The sequence below is a fragment of the Temnothorax americanus genome, unplaced genomic scaffold (genome assembly GCF_048541705.1).
Source record: "Temnothorax americanus isolate GAGA-0224 unplaced genomic scaffold, ASM4854170v1 Scaffold6, whole genome shotgun sequence".
Classification (NCBI taxonomy): Eukaryota; Metazoa; Arthropoda; class Insecta; order Hymenoptera; family Formicidae; genus Temnothorax; species Temnothorax americanus.
In genome coordinates this window covers 6573119-6589364 of record NW_027509751.1, presented here as the reverse complement: position 1 = coordinate 6589364, position 16246 = coordinate 6573119, and the positions used below count along the sequence as shown (strand labels likewise).

The 16246-nt window shown below is 36.0% G+C and overlaps 3 protein-coding genes and 1 long non-coding RNA gene across 10 annotated transcripts in view; 1 reads left to right on the top strand and 3 right to left on the bottom strand.

Annotated features, from left to right (window-relative positions):
* The window catches only part of LOC143905293 (uncharacterized), a 96746-nt gene that overhangs the window by 80287 nt on the left and 213 nt on the right, over positions 1 to 16246 (top strand). The window lies entirely within an intron of this gene.
* On the bottom strand, positions 2651 to 7785 carry LOC143905265 (uncharacterized). 5 transcript variants are annotated; one of them, XM_077420565.1, is made up of 10 exons: positions 7666 to 7785; positions 6879 to 7021; positions 6650 to 6792; positions 6235 to 6382; positions 5874 to 6109; positions 5352 to 5412; positions 5131 to 5258; positions 3728 to 4932; positions 3524 to 3640; positions 2651 to 3401 (listed from the first exon to the last, which is right to left on the bottom strand). In XM_077420565.1, exons 2-10 carry the CDS (start codon positions 6979 to 6981, stop codon positions 3383 to 3385), a joined length of 2160 nt encoding a protein of 719 aa, XP_077276691.1. In that variant the 5' UTR covers positions 6982 to 7021; positions 7666 to 7785; the 3' UTR covers positions 2651 to 3382. The 5 variants fall into 5 exon arrangements, with proteins under 5 accessions (XP_077276691.1, XP_077276693.1, XP_077276690.1 ...); XM_077420567.1 differs by having other exon boundaries at positions 7532 to 7666; XM_077420564.1 differs by lacking the exon at positions 7666 to 7785 and adding an exon at positions 7254 to 7523.
* Positions 8469 to 15579, bottom strand: LOC143905282 (tRNA-uridine aminocarboxypropyltransferase 1). Of its 2 annotated transcripts, none has more exons than XM_077420605.1 (5): positions 15449 to 15579; positions 10031 to 10265; positions 9514 to 9654; positions 9247 to 9430; positions 8469 to 9148 (listed from the first exon to the last, which is right to left on the bottom strand). In XM_077420605.1, exons 1-5 carry the CDS (start codon positions 15508 to 15510, stop codon positions 8799 to 8801), a joined length of 972 nt encoding a protein of 323 aa, XP_077276731.1. In that variant the 5' UTR covers positions 15511 to 15579; the 3' UTR covers positions 8469 to 8798. The 2 variants fall into 2 exon arrangements, with proteins under 2 accessions (XP_077276731.1, XP_077276732.1); XM_077420606.1 differs by having other exon boundaries at positions 15418 to 15499.
* Positions 12237 to 14891, bottom strand: LOC143905279 (uncharacterized). Of its 2 annotated transcripts, none has more exons than XM_077420598.1 (7): positions 14510 to 14891; positions 14202 to 14336; positions 13974 to 14132; positions 13479 to 13695; positions 13315 to 13383; positions 12992 to 13195; positions 12237 to 12893 (listed from the first exon to the last, which is right to left on the bottom strand). In XM_077420598.1, the coding sequence occupies exons 3-7, from the start codon at positions 14125 to 14127 to the stop codon at positions 12338 to 12340; spliced, it is 1200 nt and encodes a 399-aa protein (XP_077276724.1). In that variant the 5' UTR covers positions 14128 to 14132; positions 14202 to 14336; positions 14510 to 14891; the 3' UTR covers positions 12237 to 12337. The 2 variants fall into 2 exon arrangements, with proteins under 2 accessions (XP_077276724.1, XP_077276726.1); XM_077420600.1 differs by having other exon boundaries at positions 14202 to 14333.

Sequence of the window (16246 nt, the reverse complement as noted above, 5' to 3'; positions counted from 1 at the left end):
AATCTCAATTGTACCCTCTCGCCGCATGATGTCCGTAATCGACCGTCTGCATCTTATGCAATTGCGTCTCGATGCACCAAGCGACTTTCAGGACGACTAAAACGTCCGTCGTTATCGTTCTTGCTTAATGTAGTCGTAGTCGACCGTGCAAGTTTGACGTATCGACTTTAAGATAAATCAACGCTTCAGGCCACTCGATTGTCACAAGTTTTGAATACCGTTAAATGCTATTTATCGCCTGTGTCGCGGCGCGAGAAGCGAGACATTCGAAGATGCACGAGAATGCATCTAACAAATTTTTCCTAAACGACCCGCGTGAATTTTTTTTGAAATGTTCGACTGTTCGATTAATATTCTTATGATTTATAGAAATCTCTTTACAAAATAAGTAACACTTCTTTTATAATTATTAATTTATTTTTATCGTTATCCAGTGTTCGTAATTCATAGAAACTTTTTAAAATACAACTTTATCGTCTCTCTCTCTATATATTTACTTCTCTCGCAACAACAATCTGAGAGTTAAATTCAATAAGAACGCCGTGCTCGTTTACCGGATGTATTTTCGAACAAATTGGCGTTTCACTGCATTCCGGCCGCATGCGCTTTCCCGGGAAAGCTCCTTTGATCGTTTCACCCGAATCTTTTCCTGGAAAATCGCGTTGAACGCGCGCTGTTTGCTGGGTCGTTATCCGATTCGGTTGTTTAGTTAGAGAAAAACGAAAGAAAAGAACAAAACATAAATGTCATCAAATTCATATACTGTACATTCCATATTCCAATTATGTTTAATTAAAAAAACTAAAAACTTTCTTGCGCTCTCTCTTGCAATATTATAATCGAATTAATCGAATTATTATTCTTATCACCGGAAACAATCGAATATCAAACTTCTGAATTATAATCGACGTGATTAAATTAAGAAATCGAACCGTTTAAATTTTCTTTTCGTTAGCAAAGTACATCGTGCGTGTGCATCGTTAGTTCAAGTATCATATGATTGAGGAGAGCGAGAAAAAGCAGGCGTTTCTCGCGGGTGACATTCGCGTGCGATCTCGGACTAAATTTGATTAGGCGATTCTCGCTCGTATCTCATAAGATGGGCGCGTGCGTGCGCTCTCGCGAAAGTAAAGACACGCGAGGAAATAATCGCGCGTTTCTCGAGGTGGACAACGTCGTAACGCGGCGCCGTTAATTAATATTAGGGACGTCCGTCTCGGATCTCGTCCGTGATTTTCCGGTGTGCACGGGGAAATGCGCGAAGCGTCGATATCCGGCAATCCAACGAGAGCGACAAGCACGCGACGTCGCGACGACGTGACCGATGGCATGCCGATACATCGGTTCACGTTGCACCGACGTTCACGTAACGATTGATCATGTCGCGAATATCTTTCCGTGGTGTATCGCGTTACTTTTTCTTTTTAACAGCGGCTTAACGAACTGATATAAATGTAGCGTCGCGAGATAGCTCATCCTCAAATCGGCCAAGGAAACGGGCTTAACGGTTTAAACTTGGAACGACCCAGCAGCTTCGATGCAAAAATGCAGAGTTATTGGAGAATCAAATAAGAGGGCTATTATATAAACTTTAATATATAAGTGTAATACATATATGTAATAATTAGTTCAAATTAATTTTTTCCAAACCCGACGTGCATTTTACTGTCGTATACTGGGTGATTGAGCATGCACATCGCATGCAAGCATGGCATCTTTTTGTCGAAAAGTCTTCCTCGTGAAAATTGAAACGCGTTAATTGTTAGCGCACCGAAATTTAATTAAAAGTTTCACAGTCGGTGCTTTTTAGTGTCTTCATTCACGCGTTATTAACATTTCAGCAACGACTCTTTTTCTTTCTTTCTCTCGCTCTCTCTCTCTCTTTCTTCTTCTCTCTTTTTCTTCTTTCCTAGATTGGCGGCGAACGCCGCATGGGCGAGGCAGTGCCAGCAGCTTTTTTCATCTCGAAATTAAACAAACATAATTAATTTCTGCCCCCGCGCTCGTTCGCGCTCTCGCGCGGAAGGTTAAATCTATTACATATATACACATAACGCTACTCGAGTACACGGAGGCCAAGCCTTTTTATTTGCGCACGAAAGCTGCCGGCCGTTTCCGACGGCGATCAATCATTTCGCGCGAGCAAGGCACGGCAAAACAGTTTCACCTCGCGCTTAATTTCGAGACTGTTCCACGGAGTCTCTTCGTTGCGAGAACATTAGGCGTTATTGTTTAGATGGATAAGGAAATCAGATAACACACAAATTTAAAATCGAGAGGAAAATGGGAGATGAAAATCTCTGGATATTAATTATTGTTGACAGTTCGGTCATTAGGTTCATTTCTAAAGCGTTATCAAAACGAATAATACAATGTAGATGTGAAATCTGTTGTTGAATTGCGTATAGAATTATAATATTTGCAACTTAACTTGAAAAGGATTAAAAGTAGAATTAAAAGTATAGATTTGTCCATCGGGGGAATTGAGTATGATGTTTCTGATTATTTTCACACGATAATAATATAAAAAAATATTGGACATCATATAATAATACGCATGGCTAATCGTCTGTCTAATTGGTAACGCAAACAATAATAAAAATGCATCGGCTTGGTGGAAATTGGAAAAAATTCGAAACGCTTGAAAATGTAAAAAGAAAAAACGTATATTGTAATCGTAAATTAATTATTGAACCAGAGGAGAAAATAATTTACTAACAATTTATATGTCCCGGTTATGTTTAACCCTAATCCCTCCAACGTTTTTTCCATTTAATCAACGAGATTTTGACTGTTTGCCGTTTCGAGAGTAAATGAGCTATAGGGCTTTGAAATTTCTACTTTCATGTTCCCTACTATAACAACTTTTTTTAGGGATAGGGGGGAATTATCCCACGGCCGTTGTTTTCCGGAACCAACGATCGGAACAAAACGACGTTTAGAAACGCGTGGGACACGAAAGTGCCTGGTTGGAGGGATTAGGGTTAAAATAATTCTGGTGGCATACAAAAAAATACCAATAGTATCGTAAAAGGAAGATATATGGGCACGTTTTGTACGTATTAACGCTTAAAATAATAGTGATACAAAGGCCAATTATATAGTATGCGCGGCATATCAGCGGAAGAAGTAATGTATCGGGAATATGACGTTCCCGTGCGACTATTGGGCCAGTTGAATCAACTGTATCTCTCAAAATAGCAACTAATACACGCCATTGATTTTGAAACTTGGTAGCTACTCAGATAGTTTACATGTAATACAAACTCGTTTACATCATTCTGTCAAAACTCGATACGGAAAGAGGCATTATTATCGATATTGATAATGTGAGTAACAATTTTCTTCATTAAATCTTGATTATGCGTATCAGTCCTCCCTTTTAGTCTCGCCTCAGTTTCCTGCAAAGAAACACATTTTTTCACGTTATATACGAGATTTAATCATTCATATTCAGATATTTTAATTAGAGCAAATTCTACTAGGACATATTCTATCCAATCTAAGCAAAATTTTTACTTACTTGTTTAAGTTGGGTTCTTTCAAGTTTACCGGCGCCTTTCTTCGTCGAGGACGACTTGAAACGTAGGTACTTTCTGAGTCTCGTGGATTTTCTTCTTCATCCGACGTGATGTCTTTCCTGTAAATCCAGGATACAAAAGCACATACAGTTCAAGACAACTTGCAAGAGAAAAATCTTATAACGAATTGTAATAATTATACATACGCGACGTTATTAGCATTTTGGGAATCATTGGCCGACACCCTAGGCTTAACATGAGATTCATTGAGCTTCTCCAAAACGACTTTCGCTGCGCTCGGATCTCGATTGTTCTCCGATTTGTTTCTCGGCTTCGCCATATTCTTAACTGTCGAAGAATTTTCAGTATGACTCGTTCGGTCTTTCGTGCTCGACATTTTCGATTTATTACTATTTTTATCGGAATGCTTCGTCTTTTGCAGCATCGACGTTCTCTTGTGATCGTCAATTACAATTAATGGCAGTTTTCTCGTGATATGGTTGTAATTGGAGTCGTTCAAACTCCGATTTGACACAGGTGCCACCGGAATATTATTCGTAACTCTTGGTATCGCGGCGATGACTTCGGTGTCATCGACACCGACAATTTCGTTACCGACAGCGGAATCATTTATCACGGATTCCTCCAAAGTGGGCAATCGCAGCTCGTTGATATTAAATTGCATATTTTGTGCGGATGGACGCAACATTAACGTAAAGTCTTCCGTCTCTTCCGGCGCCTCGGAGTGCCCTCGTCTCAGCGTCACGAAACTCGCGAATTTCATTGTATCATCCGCGTTACTGTCTTCTACGTTATCTAAACTTTTTTCATGGTTGGACACAGTCTCTACCGGCAGTATCTCGCAAATATTACCATCCGCATCCTGCTCGGGCGGATACGATTCGGAACGCTCGGCAATGGGCGCTGCGTCTCTCTCTGAAGTTTGCATATCGCTCATAGATTCGTTTAAATTCGATGTCTCTTCTATGTTGCTTTCTGTGACGCTCGAATCGTCATACACTATTACTTGTGATGTATTATTGTTAACGTCAGAATCGTCAACAGGATCGAGTTCCTCTGGCTCGTTATCCCGCGACGGCATAGTATTGTTAAACAGCCAGCTCGGACCTTCCAGTGGATCTTCCTCCCAAGTTTTAGTATTATTTTGTGACGGTCTTGAGTTACAGTTTTCCGCTACACTCAAATTCCTACTAATATCTTTATTAGAGACCTTATTATTACTTATTTGCACATCAAGGTCTTTTTTCGACGTGTCCACGTGCGTTTCATCCTCCTCGCTCGAGTTAATCGACACCTGCGATTCTGATGTTGCGTTTACTCTGTCTGATAGATCGGGAGATGTGTCATCATTACTCTCCTGAGTTTCAATATCAATCCTGGTGCCAATCACCTACGGGAAAATAGTAATGCAATAACAGTTTAAATATATGTAATATCTAAAAGGTAAGGCAAGGGTTAATATCCTTATCAGACATATAGCATTAGACATTTTTTTACATTACATGGGTGAAGCAACTCTCCAAAAAATTGGAGAGTACTGCAATAATTTAGTAATATTATCCTGAAGTTTTATTGTAGTATCACTTACATTAATATGTCCCGTAGTTGTTGGAGTTTCATCTATTTCGGACCATCTATTTCGCGATCGCGAAAAAGATACTGATAATCTTGAACGGTGACTTCTCCTTCTTCTTCTTAATCTTTGTTCGTCCGCCACTGTAAATGTATATAAATATTAGTTAAAGATTATATTAATTCATCAACGTATAATGCTTAAATAATTAAATTACTATTCGTGATATACCATACCATTAACAATGGGCGAAGAAATTGTGAGTCTTTCCGGCAGTCTGCACGTACGACCATTTTCCTAAAACAATTGTGTATTGTTTAGAAAGAAATATATAAATAAGTATACAAATGTGTCATAAATTTTATATATGTAGGATGTTTTTTAAAGAGCGCCCACTACTTACATAGCGCCATTCCCTATCAAAAATGGAATCGAAAAGTTCTAAAACATTTTTTTCTATAACGCTTAATAAAGCAGTAATTATTGAGTAAAGTCAATCTAATCAACACCGTCCTTTATTATAGATTATAAAAAAAAGATTCAAGACTTTTCGACTCAATTTTTCATTAAAAAATAGCGCTATGTAGCTAATCGGCGCTTTTTAAGAAACACCCTGTATATATGTATGAGAAATAATGCTTACGTTCCAAAATTCACTATAGTTGACTAAAATTCTATAGTGTACGTGACGTAAACTATAGATTTTAGTTACCCAGAGTGTTTTGGAACACAGCCAATGATACAAAATATATACTTACATATCTTAGAGGTGTGGTAGGCATAATTGGCGATCTAGTCTCATTTATTTCCTGGCTTCTATTAGGTGAAGTCGCTTCTTCTTGTATATCACTTAGTCTCGATATATTATTAATACTTTCCATATTAACCCGGCTTAAATTAATTGTGGGCTTAGTAATAGTATGCCCACCCACCATAGGCTTCACGACACCTTTAGCTGGTGATTTTGTTGATAATCTATTGGTCGATTCTTTCCCTGAAATATATTCCAATGTAAAGACATTACAAATAATGACGCAGACAATACATGAATCGTGAAAAGAAAAATTAAAATGGAAAATTTTTTAGTTTAATATATTTTATTATCGAGATATTCCTTACTTCCAGCTGAACCAGATGACAGTCTCACAGTACTATTGGAAGCAACAAGCTCTTGACACATAGAGATAGTGTTTGTCATATAACCAGTCATTGTCACCAACATTTTTAATATTTCCTTTGCATTATTCAGTACATTGGATATTACAGTCTGAAATAAATAATAGATATAAATAAGAAAAACTAGCATGTAGATTTAAAAAATATATATATAAAGAAATTTACGTTCTGCGAGAGATTATCTCTCCCAATAATCACTAATATGAACTATATTAGCTGCGGTCAACGTGACGCTACAAATACTTCGAAGCATTCCTCTTCTCTTTTTTTTCAATGAAGAAAGAAAGAGAAGAAGAACGCTCCAAAGCATTTGTAGCGTCACGTTGACCGTAGTCTTTGTCACATAAATAATACTCACATTTCGCGTGTTGCATACCAAATGTAACTGTTGAATCTCTCCAATTAGTTCTACATTCTGCGTGAACAGTGACTGACTATTCTGTTTCTCTTTCGAAAGCGCCTTGGCCAAGTAACTATTGTTGTTCTTCAATTTCTCATACACTAAGAAGAAATAATTTTGTCAAAACAACAACGGCAACATGTCGAAGAGAATACAAGATGAAGCTAGACAATTCTAATTTTCTCACGTGGTCTATAGGATATCCGTTCTTTGTAATGATTTCTCAAGCACTGCGTCCTTTTGGTCAGCACACCAACCCTCTTGGGTTTTCGAATCGGCATTTTTGGCATGTTGTATGTACGTACTTATTTAATTTCCTGCCCAACGAACCTATATACAGACAATAGGATAATCGATAATGTGTGTGCATAAAAATGCATAAAATCTTACAGATTATATTGAAAATTCTCTCATTTTTCAATATTTCTTCCGATCCCGCGGAACAAACCTTTCGTGACAAAACAATCGTTTATTATCGGAACCTAACCTGCGTCCTGCGTCTTAATATTTGAGGATACAAAACAAACTTCTCTTTCCACTCGTCGAAGAAAAAAAAACGTACCTCGTCAACCTCGTAATGTATAATTACGATAATTCGCGCCCCGCGATTTCTTTTGTGTACATACAAATCTCGTCAAAAGATCTTTTCGTCACACGACCAGATGACAGGTAAACGTTCGTGACGCTTCTACTCGTGATAAACGTTACGAAATTAGTAACAAAGCGATTATCGCTCACGCCGAACACCGATCTCAAAACTCAAAACGCGTGTCTACTAGGGCCATGGCACACGGAGAAAAACCTAGGCGATTTAAGGCTGTATACATATTACACTAACACGATTCCACCAATGACAATCGAGCATTCTCGAAAATATGAGGCCTACGGCCTACATTTCGTTTGTCGCACGACAAATTTATTCACTGAAATCGATGAAAAACTCTTTCGACTTTCCCGAAATTTATTATTCTAACCTATGTGTCGTGACAATTGTAGTATCCTAGGGTGCCTCCCCATGCAAGACGGAATCATTCTGATTGGTTAGTCCCATGAGGGAGGCTTAACCGAAACTGTCATTTTGAAACGCCCAACTGTGATTGGTCGACTTGCTTACTTATATTAAGCTACATTTGTTCATGTGTAATGGCCTTAAGGCTCAAAAGTGTTTTTGAGAATTATCTCGACTGCGATTGGTCAATTTGCCTGCTATTTAAAAGCCATAACACATAGAAAATCGTAAATGATTTACAAATTATTTTTTTCATTCACAGTATTTCCTCTAAATTTTATTATTTATATATATTTCTGCGTTATATTATCTAGTCTTGGCTTTTTTGTACAGACATTTGAAGTTACAGAAGTCAGTAAATAGGAAAATATATTACAAATTAGATTGATTAAATATATGTAATATCAATATGAAACGATAATGCGCTGATATTAAAATTTCGATTATTACTACGTTTACGCGAGCGTTACTTCTGTAGTAACTTACGATAATTTACTTGTTTACGCGGAGTAAATTATCGTATGTTACTACAAAATCCCGTTTACGCGAAGGAGATATCATAAGTTACTACAGAAGTAACGCTCGCGTAAACGTAGTATATGTACTAGCTAGTATTTGATGCTTACAATTTACAAAGGTATAAAAAGTTTTCAGTTTAATTCTTCTATAAGAATCGAGAGATCCTCCGCCAATCCTCCGCCGGCCGGCGTCCACTCCGCCGATCCTCCTACCATCACTCAGATTGGATTTTTTTATTTAAAAAATACATTGCTAGAAAAATAACTTTTTATTCATTTTTTGTTACATCTTTGTTTAACTACAAAAAAAAAAGATTACAACGCATTCCCCAATCTGAGAGAAACACGTTTTGTCACTCATTGTTCGAAAAAAATCTCTTAAACATTTTGGTAATTTTAAAATAATACCATCTTGTGAAATTCTGAAATTACATTTAATACAGTACTTTTCCATGTAATTACAAGAGAATAATATATGTTAATTTAGAACAGGATATTAAGTTTGTACAAAACACAACGTAAACATGATCGTTACTTGATCAAATGCAAAAGAGCATTGTTAACGTAAGAAAATGTAGAGTTATGCGAGTGGTCTTCTATAAGCTTGCAATCTGTTGTGATTGTATATGGAATGAATTTTTTCATACATGTACTTAAAAAAGTATAAAAGATTATCATACTGTCCATTGTATTTCTGCATTATTTCTTCGTTATTAGTTACAGAGTATTCGTCAGAGAAATCTTCGGACTTTTCCGATTCTATCGAGCCATCGAATTTATCATAGTCTTCCTCCACCCCAAGAGCACACGTGTGTAATTCCACTAGAAATTGATGAATTGCTTCGATCGTCGCTAAATACCATCTTGGACTCTTCTTTTGATGACGCCAAAATTGAGAAATCCTCGATTTTAATATCACGCAACGTAGTTCTGTGTCAATCGTACAGAAATAGTAAGTTCAACAGCAACGCAAACGCATTGCACATGTATAATAATCATAAAAACTGAACGATTCCTTTCTTATATACCTCTCAATCTTTGGTCTTTGTATATTGATTTGGTTTGCTGCCACGTGCTATCAATGAAGATGGCCCTTTTTACAGGAAATACAGTCCTTTCTTCCGAGGCGTCACATTTCCTCCCTTCTCTTATAAAGAGTTCCTCGACGCTCATATTCCTTGCACTATCTTTGCTAGGAAAAACTAAAACAGTCTAAAAGTCAATGTCCGTCAGGTTAACAACCGTATCCTTAAGTATCGCAGGGCTTGAAAACAGATCGTCGCTCTTCTTCTTACTTCCTCTTTATTCAATATCTCCGGAAAATCCGGATACGTGTAGATTTTTACATCCTCCGGCGCGAGTATCGCGGCGTGGACGGCCGTGCTCTTGCCGTCTATCTCGCGAGAATGTTTAATGATGTCGATTTTAATTGGCAGCTGAAAAATATAATATAGAATTATATTACAAAGCAAAAAAACGGATAAAGAATACGTTAACTTTTTAATTCCTATGTGAGTGACAATAAAGTACCCGAATACTCTCGAGTAATTAAGGTGTCGAGCAACTTTTGGTTTCCCCGTCTTCCCCGTTGGATCAATCTGTCCAAAAATAGTGCTCAAAATAATATATTCATCGATTCAGGAGTTCTCGCAAAGTTGCGGTCCTCTAATGCGACTAGACATAGAAAAGTTTCAGTTAGTTTTTTCATATTGTTTAAATGCAAAAGGTACCTGGGTACCTCGTCACTCACATAAAGGTTAAGTTAACGTTTAAATAAAACTTTAGTTATGCCCATATGATAGTAATCTGTACCTTCACTCGTGGAAAATACGAGCACGGGATGACAGGATGGTAACAGGTGTAGCAGAAGAATTTCCGCGATCTTTGACAGAAGTCACATTTCCTTCTAAACTCGACTAACCCTAGCCAATTGGTATCTTTAATTTTCAAACGAGCGAAAGGTGCTTCGTCGATTATCCTCTGTTTCTCCTCCAGCTCCGACAATCCGTCGGCGACGGTATGTTTTTCGATGATGCACTCCGCCATACTTTCGACAGAATCCAAAATATCCGTATTTATTTATTTATAATAATAGAACACATATATATAAAACTGATAAAGTTGCAGAACGGACAAGTGCGTCTCTTCAAACTTGCATAGGTGCATAACCATGACCATATGCATAAAGAAACGGATTGGCCTATGATGTAAAAAGAAAGGTGTTTCATTGCGCATAATGGCGGCCAAATACGGAGCAGCCAATCAAATTCACTCCCCAAATGTAGCGCGAAATTCTAATGCAGTATTGGAAAAAATGTAAAGAAAAGTTGTAAATGTAAAAAAAATACAAACAAATTAAAATTTTTAAAGTAATAAAAGACTACGTAAATGAAAATACGTGATATAATTTGAAATGATAAAATCATTAACCTAGATTGATTAGGCCGGTTCTACAATCAGTCGTATGTCTAGTCGGATGTCGGAACGCAGCCGACGAAATAAGAATTTCTTTTCGAAAACAAATTTTCTTCATTGAACCATTAGTTACGTTATAAAATGCTGTTATTGATACAATGGCCGTTGCAATGCCTTATTAATATATATATATAAACCTATGATAATATTAAATATAAGATCGGACTATGTAGACCGCTCTAAGTTTTAGAAGCCGTGCTATTCATAAAAAATAAGTATGTAAAAGTGAGTATATAGATGTTAGTATATAATATAATAATAACAAATAAATAAATGCATTTATATTTTATAACGTTATTTTATTTTTATCACCTTTTTCTTTATTAGACAGTTTATATATTTTTTTTGATTTTTTTCTTACGTATGTTATTTTCTCCAGTTTCTTCTGGTATGTTATGATTATATATTTCCTCCCTAATTGTCGTATCGACATTTTGTCCGACTTGTGGGGTATTACTAAGTAATATATCTTCTTCTTCATCAGACAATCGGTCTGCTGGATAAACAGAATCTGGACTATGTACATCACTTATAGTAATTAACGATTCACAACTACCATCTCCTTCAGTATTTTTTCGTACAGAAAATACATGTTCTGAGTGTTTTCCAAGGATATACCATTTCAAACGATTTTTTACTTCTACGGGTGTGGGATGATCATATCCACTTCCCATGGATCTTATGTAGGAAAAGAAATTTTCTAAAATGTCCTGATTTAATCTTCTCGTTAACACATATTTTACGTCAAACATTTCAGATGAGTACTTCTCTTGTAAATGTGCAAACATTTCTTGCAGCGATCTGTTTACATAATAAAATTCCTTTCTGGAATTGCAATAAACTCTTTCTTTGCCCAACTCGCATTTCCATCATAAATTCGTTCATATTACTAATAATCTTATTTTGTTCTTCTACGTTAATGCCATAGGCATTTGATACGCCACATTTGTCATATTTAAATTTGCTGTTGAAGACATCAAACCAATCATTGAAAAGTTTTTAATATCTCGGATGTATGTTTCCATTGTGTATTGCCAAGAAGACCCATTTTCTCCACACCATTTAATGGCTAGTGCATTTTTATTTGAGAAAACTTGAGCTGCTAGTTTCACGTTTTGTCGTTGCGTGCCTCTCGCATCAAGATGTAGTGTACTTAATTTGTGACATATTTTCAAATCACCATTATTCAACGTTAGTAGTTGTTCTAAACATGTTTTGTCCACAAAGTTTTCTTTAATTTTAAATCCAGAATCTAGCAAATTGTTTCTTGCTAATTTAAAAAGGTGCGGAACGTCTGCATAAAAAAATATTTTTAGGGAGTTGTTTGCGGGATGCGTAATGAAACATTGTTTCTCGATATTTGTTGTGATTTTATCCCTGGAATGACTATAATCTTCAACTCCAATATTACAATCTTTCCACAACTTCATATTGCTTGAACCCATATCGCACGTAACAGCAATAACCAGTGTAATCTATTTTATATAGCTCTTGTATGACAGTAAATAAAATATCACGGGACATTGATACATCAAAATTATAATAACTGGTTGCCTCCAATTCTTGAATAAACCTCGAGCCATGATAAACAGACAAGTCTTATGAGGCCCATAAACTTTTTGTTGCTTTCTGTCAATGTCTAACTTATTTGAAATATATACATCGTCGAATGTTTAAAACAGTTATTTTCTCTACTGTTGAAAGATTGTGTCCTTTACTTGACATAATGTTTAGAACCTCATTTAAAATCCCAGGTAAAACTGTAAACTTAGCTACCCAATTGTGCAAAGTTGTTAGACACGGCAATGGTACCTTTTTAACATTCCTTAAATATTTATATGCTTTTGGACTTAACGAGCGTAAAGAAATGGCAGACATGATGTCTTCATGCGACCAATGTACGCGGTTTTGTGTCGACATTAATATTGAAATTTGACCTGGTGTAAATACTTTACTCAAAGCATTGGTTGCTATTGCTTCGGCTTCTTTCTGTTTATTCTTCATTATTTTTGTAACTTCAGCTTGCAACTGTGATATTTGTTTATTTAATTGTTCGTTTTTTTGTTCAAGATCTTGATTTTCTTCAAGTAATTGTTGTTTTTCTTCAAATAATTGTTGCTTTTCTTCCTCACTGTTTCGAAGCTGCATTACTAATGTTTCCATTGAACTCGCATTGTTGTCCATGTTAATCTCTTCATTTCTGTAAAATACAAAACATTTTTATATAAAATGTATATACATATAAATGTATTAAGTATAATAGGGAAAAACTTATAATAAAGATGTATAGGTACGTACATATCTAGTTCTATTGTATCATTTTGTTCGATATTTTCAAGATATTCCCGTGTCATATTTTGTGTTTCTTCTTCAACATTTATATTGTCTTTTTCAATATTTTGATTTTGATTTTCTTCAAATAATTGTTGCTTGTCTATCTCAGAGTTTCGAAGCTCTATCAGTAATGTTTTCGTTGAACTATTGTTGCTAATCTCTTTATTTCTGTAACATACAAAACATTTTTATATAAATTATAGTGCTTGTGTGTGTGTGTGTGTGTGTGTGTGTGTGTGTGTATATATGTATATAGAGAAAGCTTATAAAGATATACAGCTACATACATGTCTAGTTCCTGTTTCTCTTTTGCATACTGCACAAGTTCTGCATACGTAGGTATACCAGTTTTTATTCTGAAAAAATATCAAAAAATTACTTTTTATTTACATACACACACACACATACATGTATAAATATTAATATATTAAAAAATGTAGAAAATACTTACAATACGTTATTTCCTTTTATCTTTTTATTATTTTCGTTATCTTTTTCATTTTGCGACATTCTTTTTCTTTTTATTCCTGCACATAGTTTTAACATGTTACATGGGACAGAACCTTTTTTTAATCGTCGTACTTCTTTGGCAAGTGTATTTTTTGACCTCGGTTTTGTGAATTCCATTATGAAACAATTTGTATCAAAATGGTCACTGCATATTCTTGCTAAAATTGTATCATAATATACTTATTACAATATGTATAGTTTACACAGGGTGTTAAAAAAAAGTTAAAATATTTTAAGGAAATTTACCCAGGTAGCAAGCACTCGTCATTTTGACGTCAATTGACGTCAAAAGTCCGTCATTTTGACGTCAAAATGACGAGTGCTTGCTACCTGGATAGTATGTCCAAAAACAAATCAAAGTCTTATCAAACATGAGTTCATAAATGATAATATATTTAGGATAATAAGGGGAAATACATTTATTACAGCAACTTACCTGAATCAACTTTCAAACTTGTCTCAGTTTGTTGACAAGCATTAAGCCATTGCTTACGAATTGGAATTTCTTTCGGAAATCTAAAAAAGGTTATTCCTTTTGCATCTCCGTCGCATGTTCGATTTTTGCAATTTTTTATGGAACACGATGGCATTGTTTCTGTAAACAAAATATAATATGTAGCTTACTAATAATAAGTTGGCACATTTAAAGATGGCCAGGACAAACCTCTTATCGTAGTAGCCGTAGATTCGTTGGGCCCAAGAAACTGCGCGGTAAACTGGTGTACGATGGTTTGTCTAGAGACTTGGATTTTTCCTTATTGGTCCAATCATAAGCTGACCGTTCCTCGTAGAAGCTCTTCTTCACAAACAGATAAGAAAATTTCCAATGTGTTGCTTACATTCTCATCAAAGTTACAATATTATGACGATAAAATGTCTTTCAAAGAAATTTTTTATATAATTCATACATGCACTAATAAAACAAGGACATTTATACTTATAAATATTATTATTAATTCTAATGATAAATACCTTCTTATCGAATGTTAGATCTAAATTAGTCAATTAAAGAAGCAAGGTTATGCGATGCATTTACATTCGACGGTAATGATCCACCTTCTCTCTGTCTAGCAGAGACATTTGAGTCCTGTGTATTTTTTATTCTTTCTCCTACTACTTCCGTAAGTATGACAGGAACAACCAGGAACTAGACGTCAGATAAGCAAAACTCGCCGGTTGGATTTAAGCGAGAATCCGCTCATGCGGCGGCTAACAATCTAACCTCTTACATATCATGGAAGTAGCCATGTTGCTTTTTACATTTGGGGAGGCTTTTTGATTGGTCAGAAGGCAGTCATTATTTTAGACCACTGCGCATCTCGGGAATGAAACACCTTTCTTTTTACATCATGGATTGGCCTATTTCCTTATGCACATGCATATGGACCAATCAATTCTCTTAAGGTGCCTTTTCATGCTGACGCTCGACGCTCATTTTCAGCGGCAAGAAGGTCGCATGACCACACGTGACGTCGGCGTCAATTGAAATTCATGAAAAGGAAAACAGCGTCAAAATTTCGGCGTCTTTGCGCTGCTTTGGCTTTGACGCTTTTTCTTTGCTTGACGCTAGCGTCAGCGCGAAATCACGTGATTTCGCGATACGCTGAAACGAGCGTCCCATGAATTCGCACCTTTATGCTTATGTTTATGCGCTATGCAAGTTTGTCTGGATTGACCTTAAGGCCCAGTTCAACAGTGGCCAGTTAGCTTTAACTAGTAGTTAACTCTCACTCTCTGTTTCTTTTTAACTCAAAGGTTAGATAGAGACGGAGAGTGAGAGTTAACTACTAGTTAAGCTAACTGGCCACTGTTGAACTGGGCCTAACAGGGCAAATCCTTTATAATTAAATAATCTCATGTATAGTAGCCTCTAGTAATACTGTATACGGAGTAATGAGTTCACAAATTTACTGAAGCCTCCTACGAAGAGTTTCTCTTGCAAACGCAGTGGAAATCGTCCACGTGTTTACCATTCTTGTTTTTCCGTTCAATTCTTTTTCCTTTATTCGTGCCTATTCGTGCCTATTCGTGCTCCGTTCGTGCCTAAGAAAGAAAGGGAGAACAAACCTGTCAATGCTTTTCTTCTATTTTAACTGGCCACACACACTTTTTCGTAACAGTATCAGTAGGATTTTGACCAATCGCGTTAACTCGATTCGGGAACGTACGGCCGTACGTTTTCGAATCGAGCAACGCGATTGGTCGAAATCCTACTGTTACTGTTACGAAAAAGTGTGTGTGGCCAGCTTAAAGCGAGCTAGGGCCTATTCGCTGTTATAGCTGAACTTCTTGCACAGTTAATCTTTTTTCTTTTTCTCTCCAACATGAAAGGAAAGAGAGGAAAGACGAACCGTGCAAGAAGTTCAGCTAATATAAAAAGAACGGCCTCTCTATTGTCTCTACCAGACTGTTCAAGATTACGAATTGGATATTATGAATTCGATTGGAACAAATTGTTGTCCATTTCTACCAATGTAGATCGATTAACTTTAATTTCGATTTAATTTACTTTTTTTTTCTAGTTTCAAGTATTAGAAAAAGTTAAAAGATAAATTGAACCGAGATTGAAGTTAAATATTGGCAGAAATAATGAGACAACCGCGTCGTGTGTATTTCTATCAACCATATAATTTTGGTTTAATTTACTTTTTATCTTTTTCTAGTTCAAAAAATTACAACGTTGGACAGAAATGAATATGATTGGTTGAA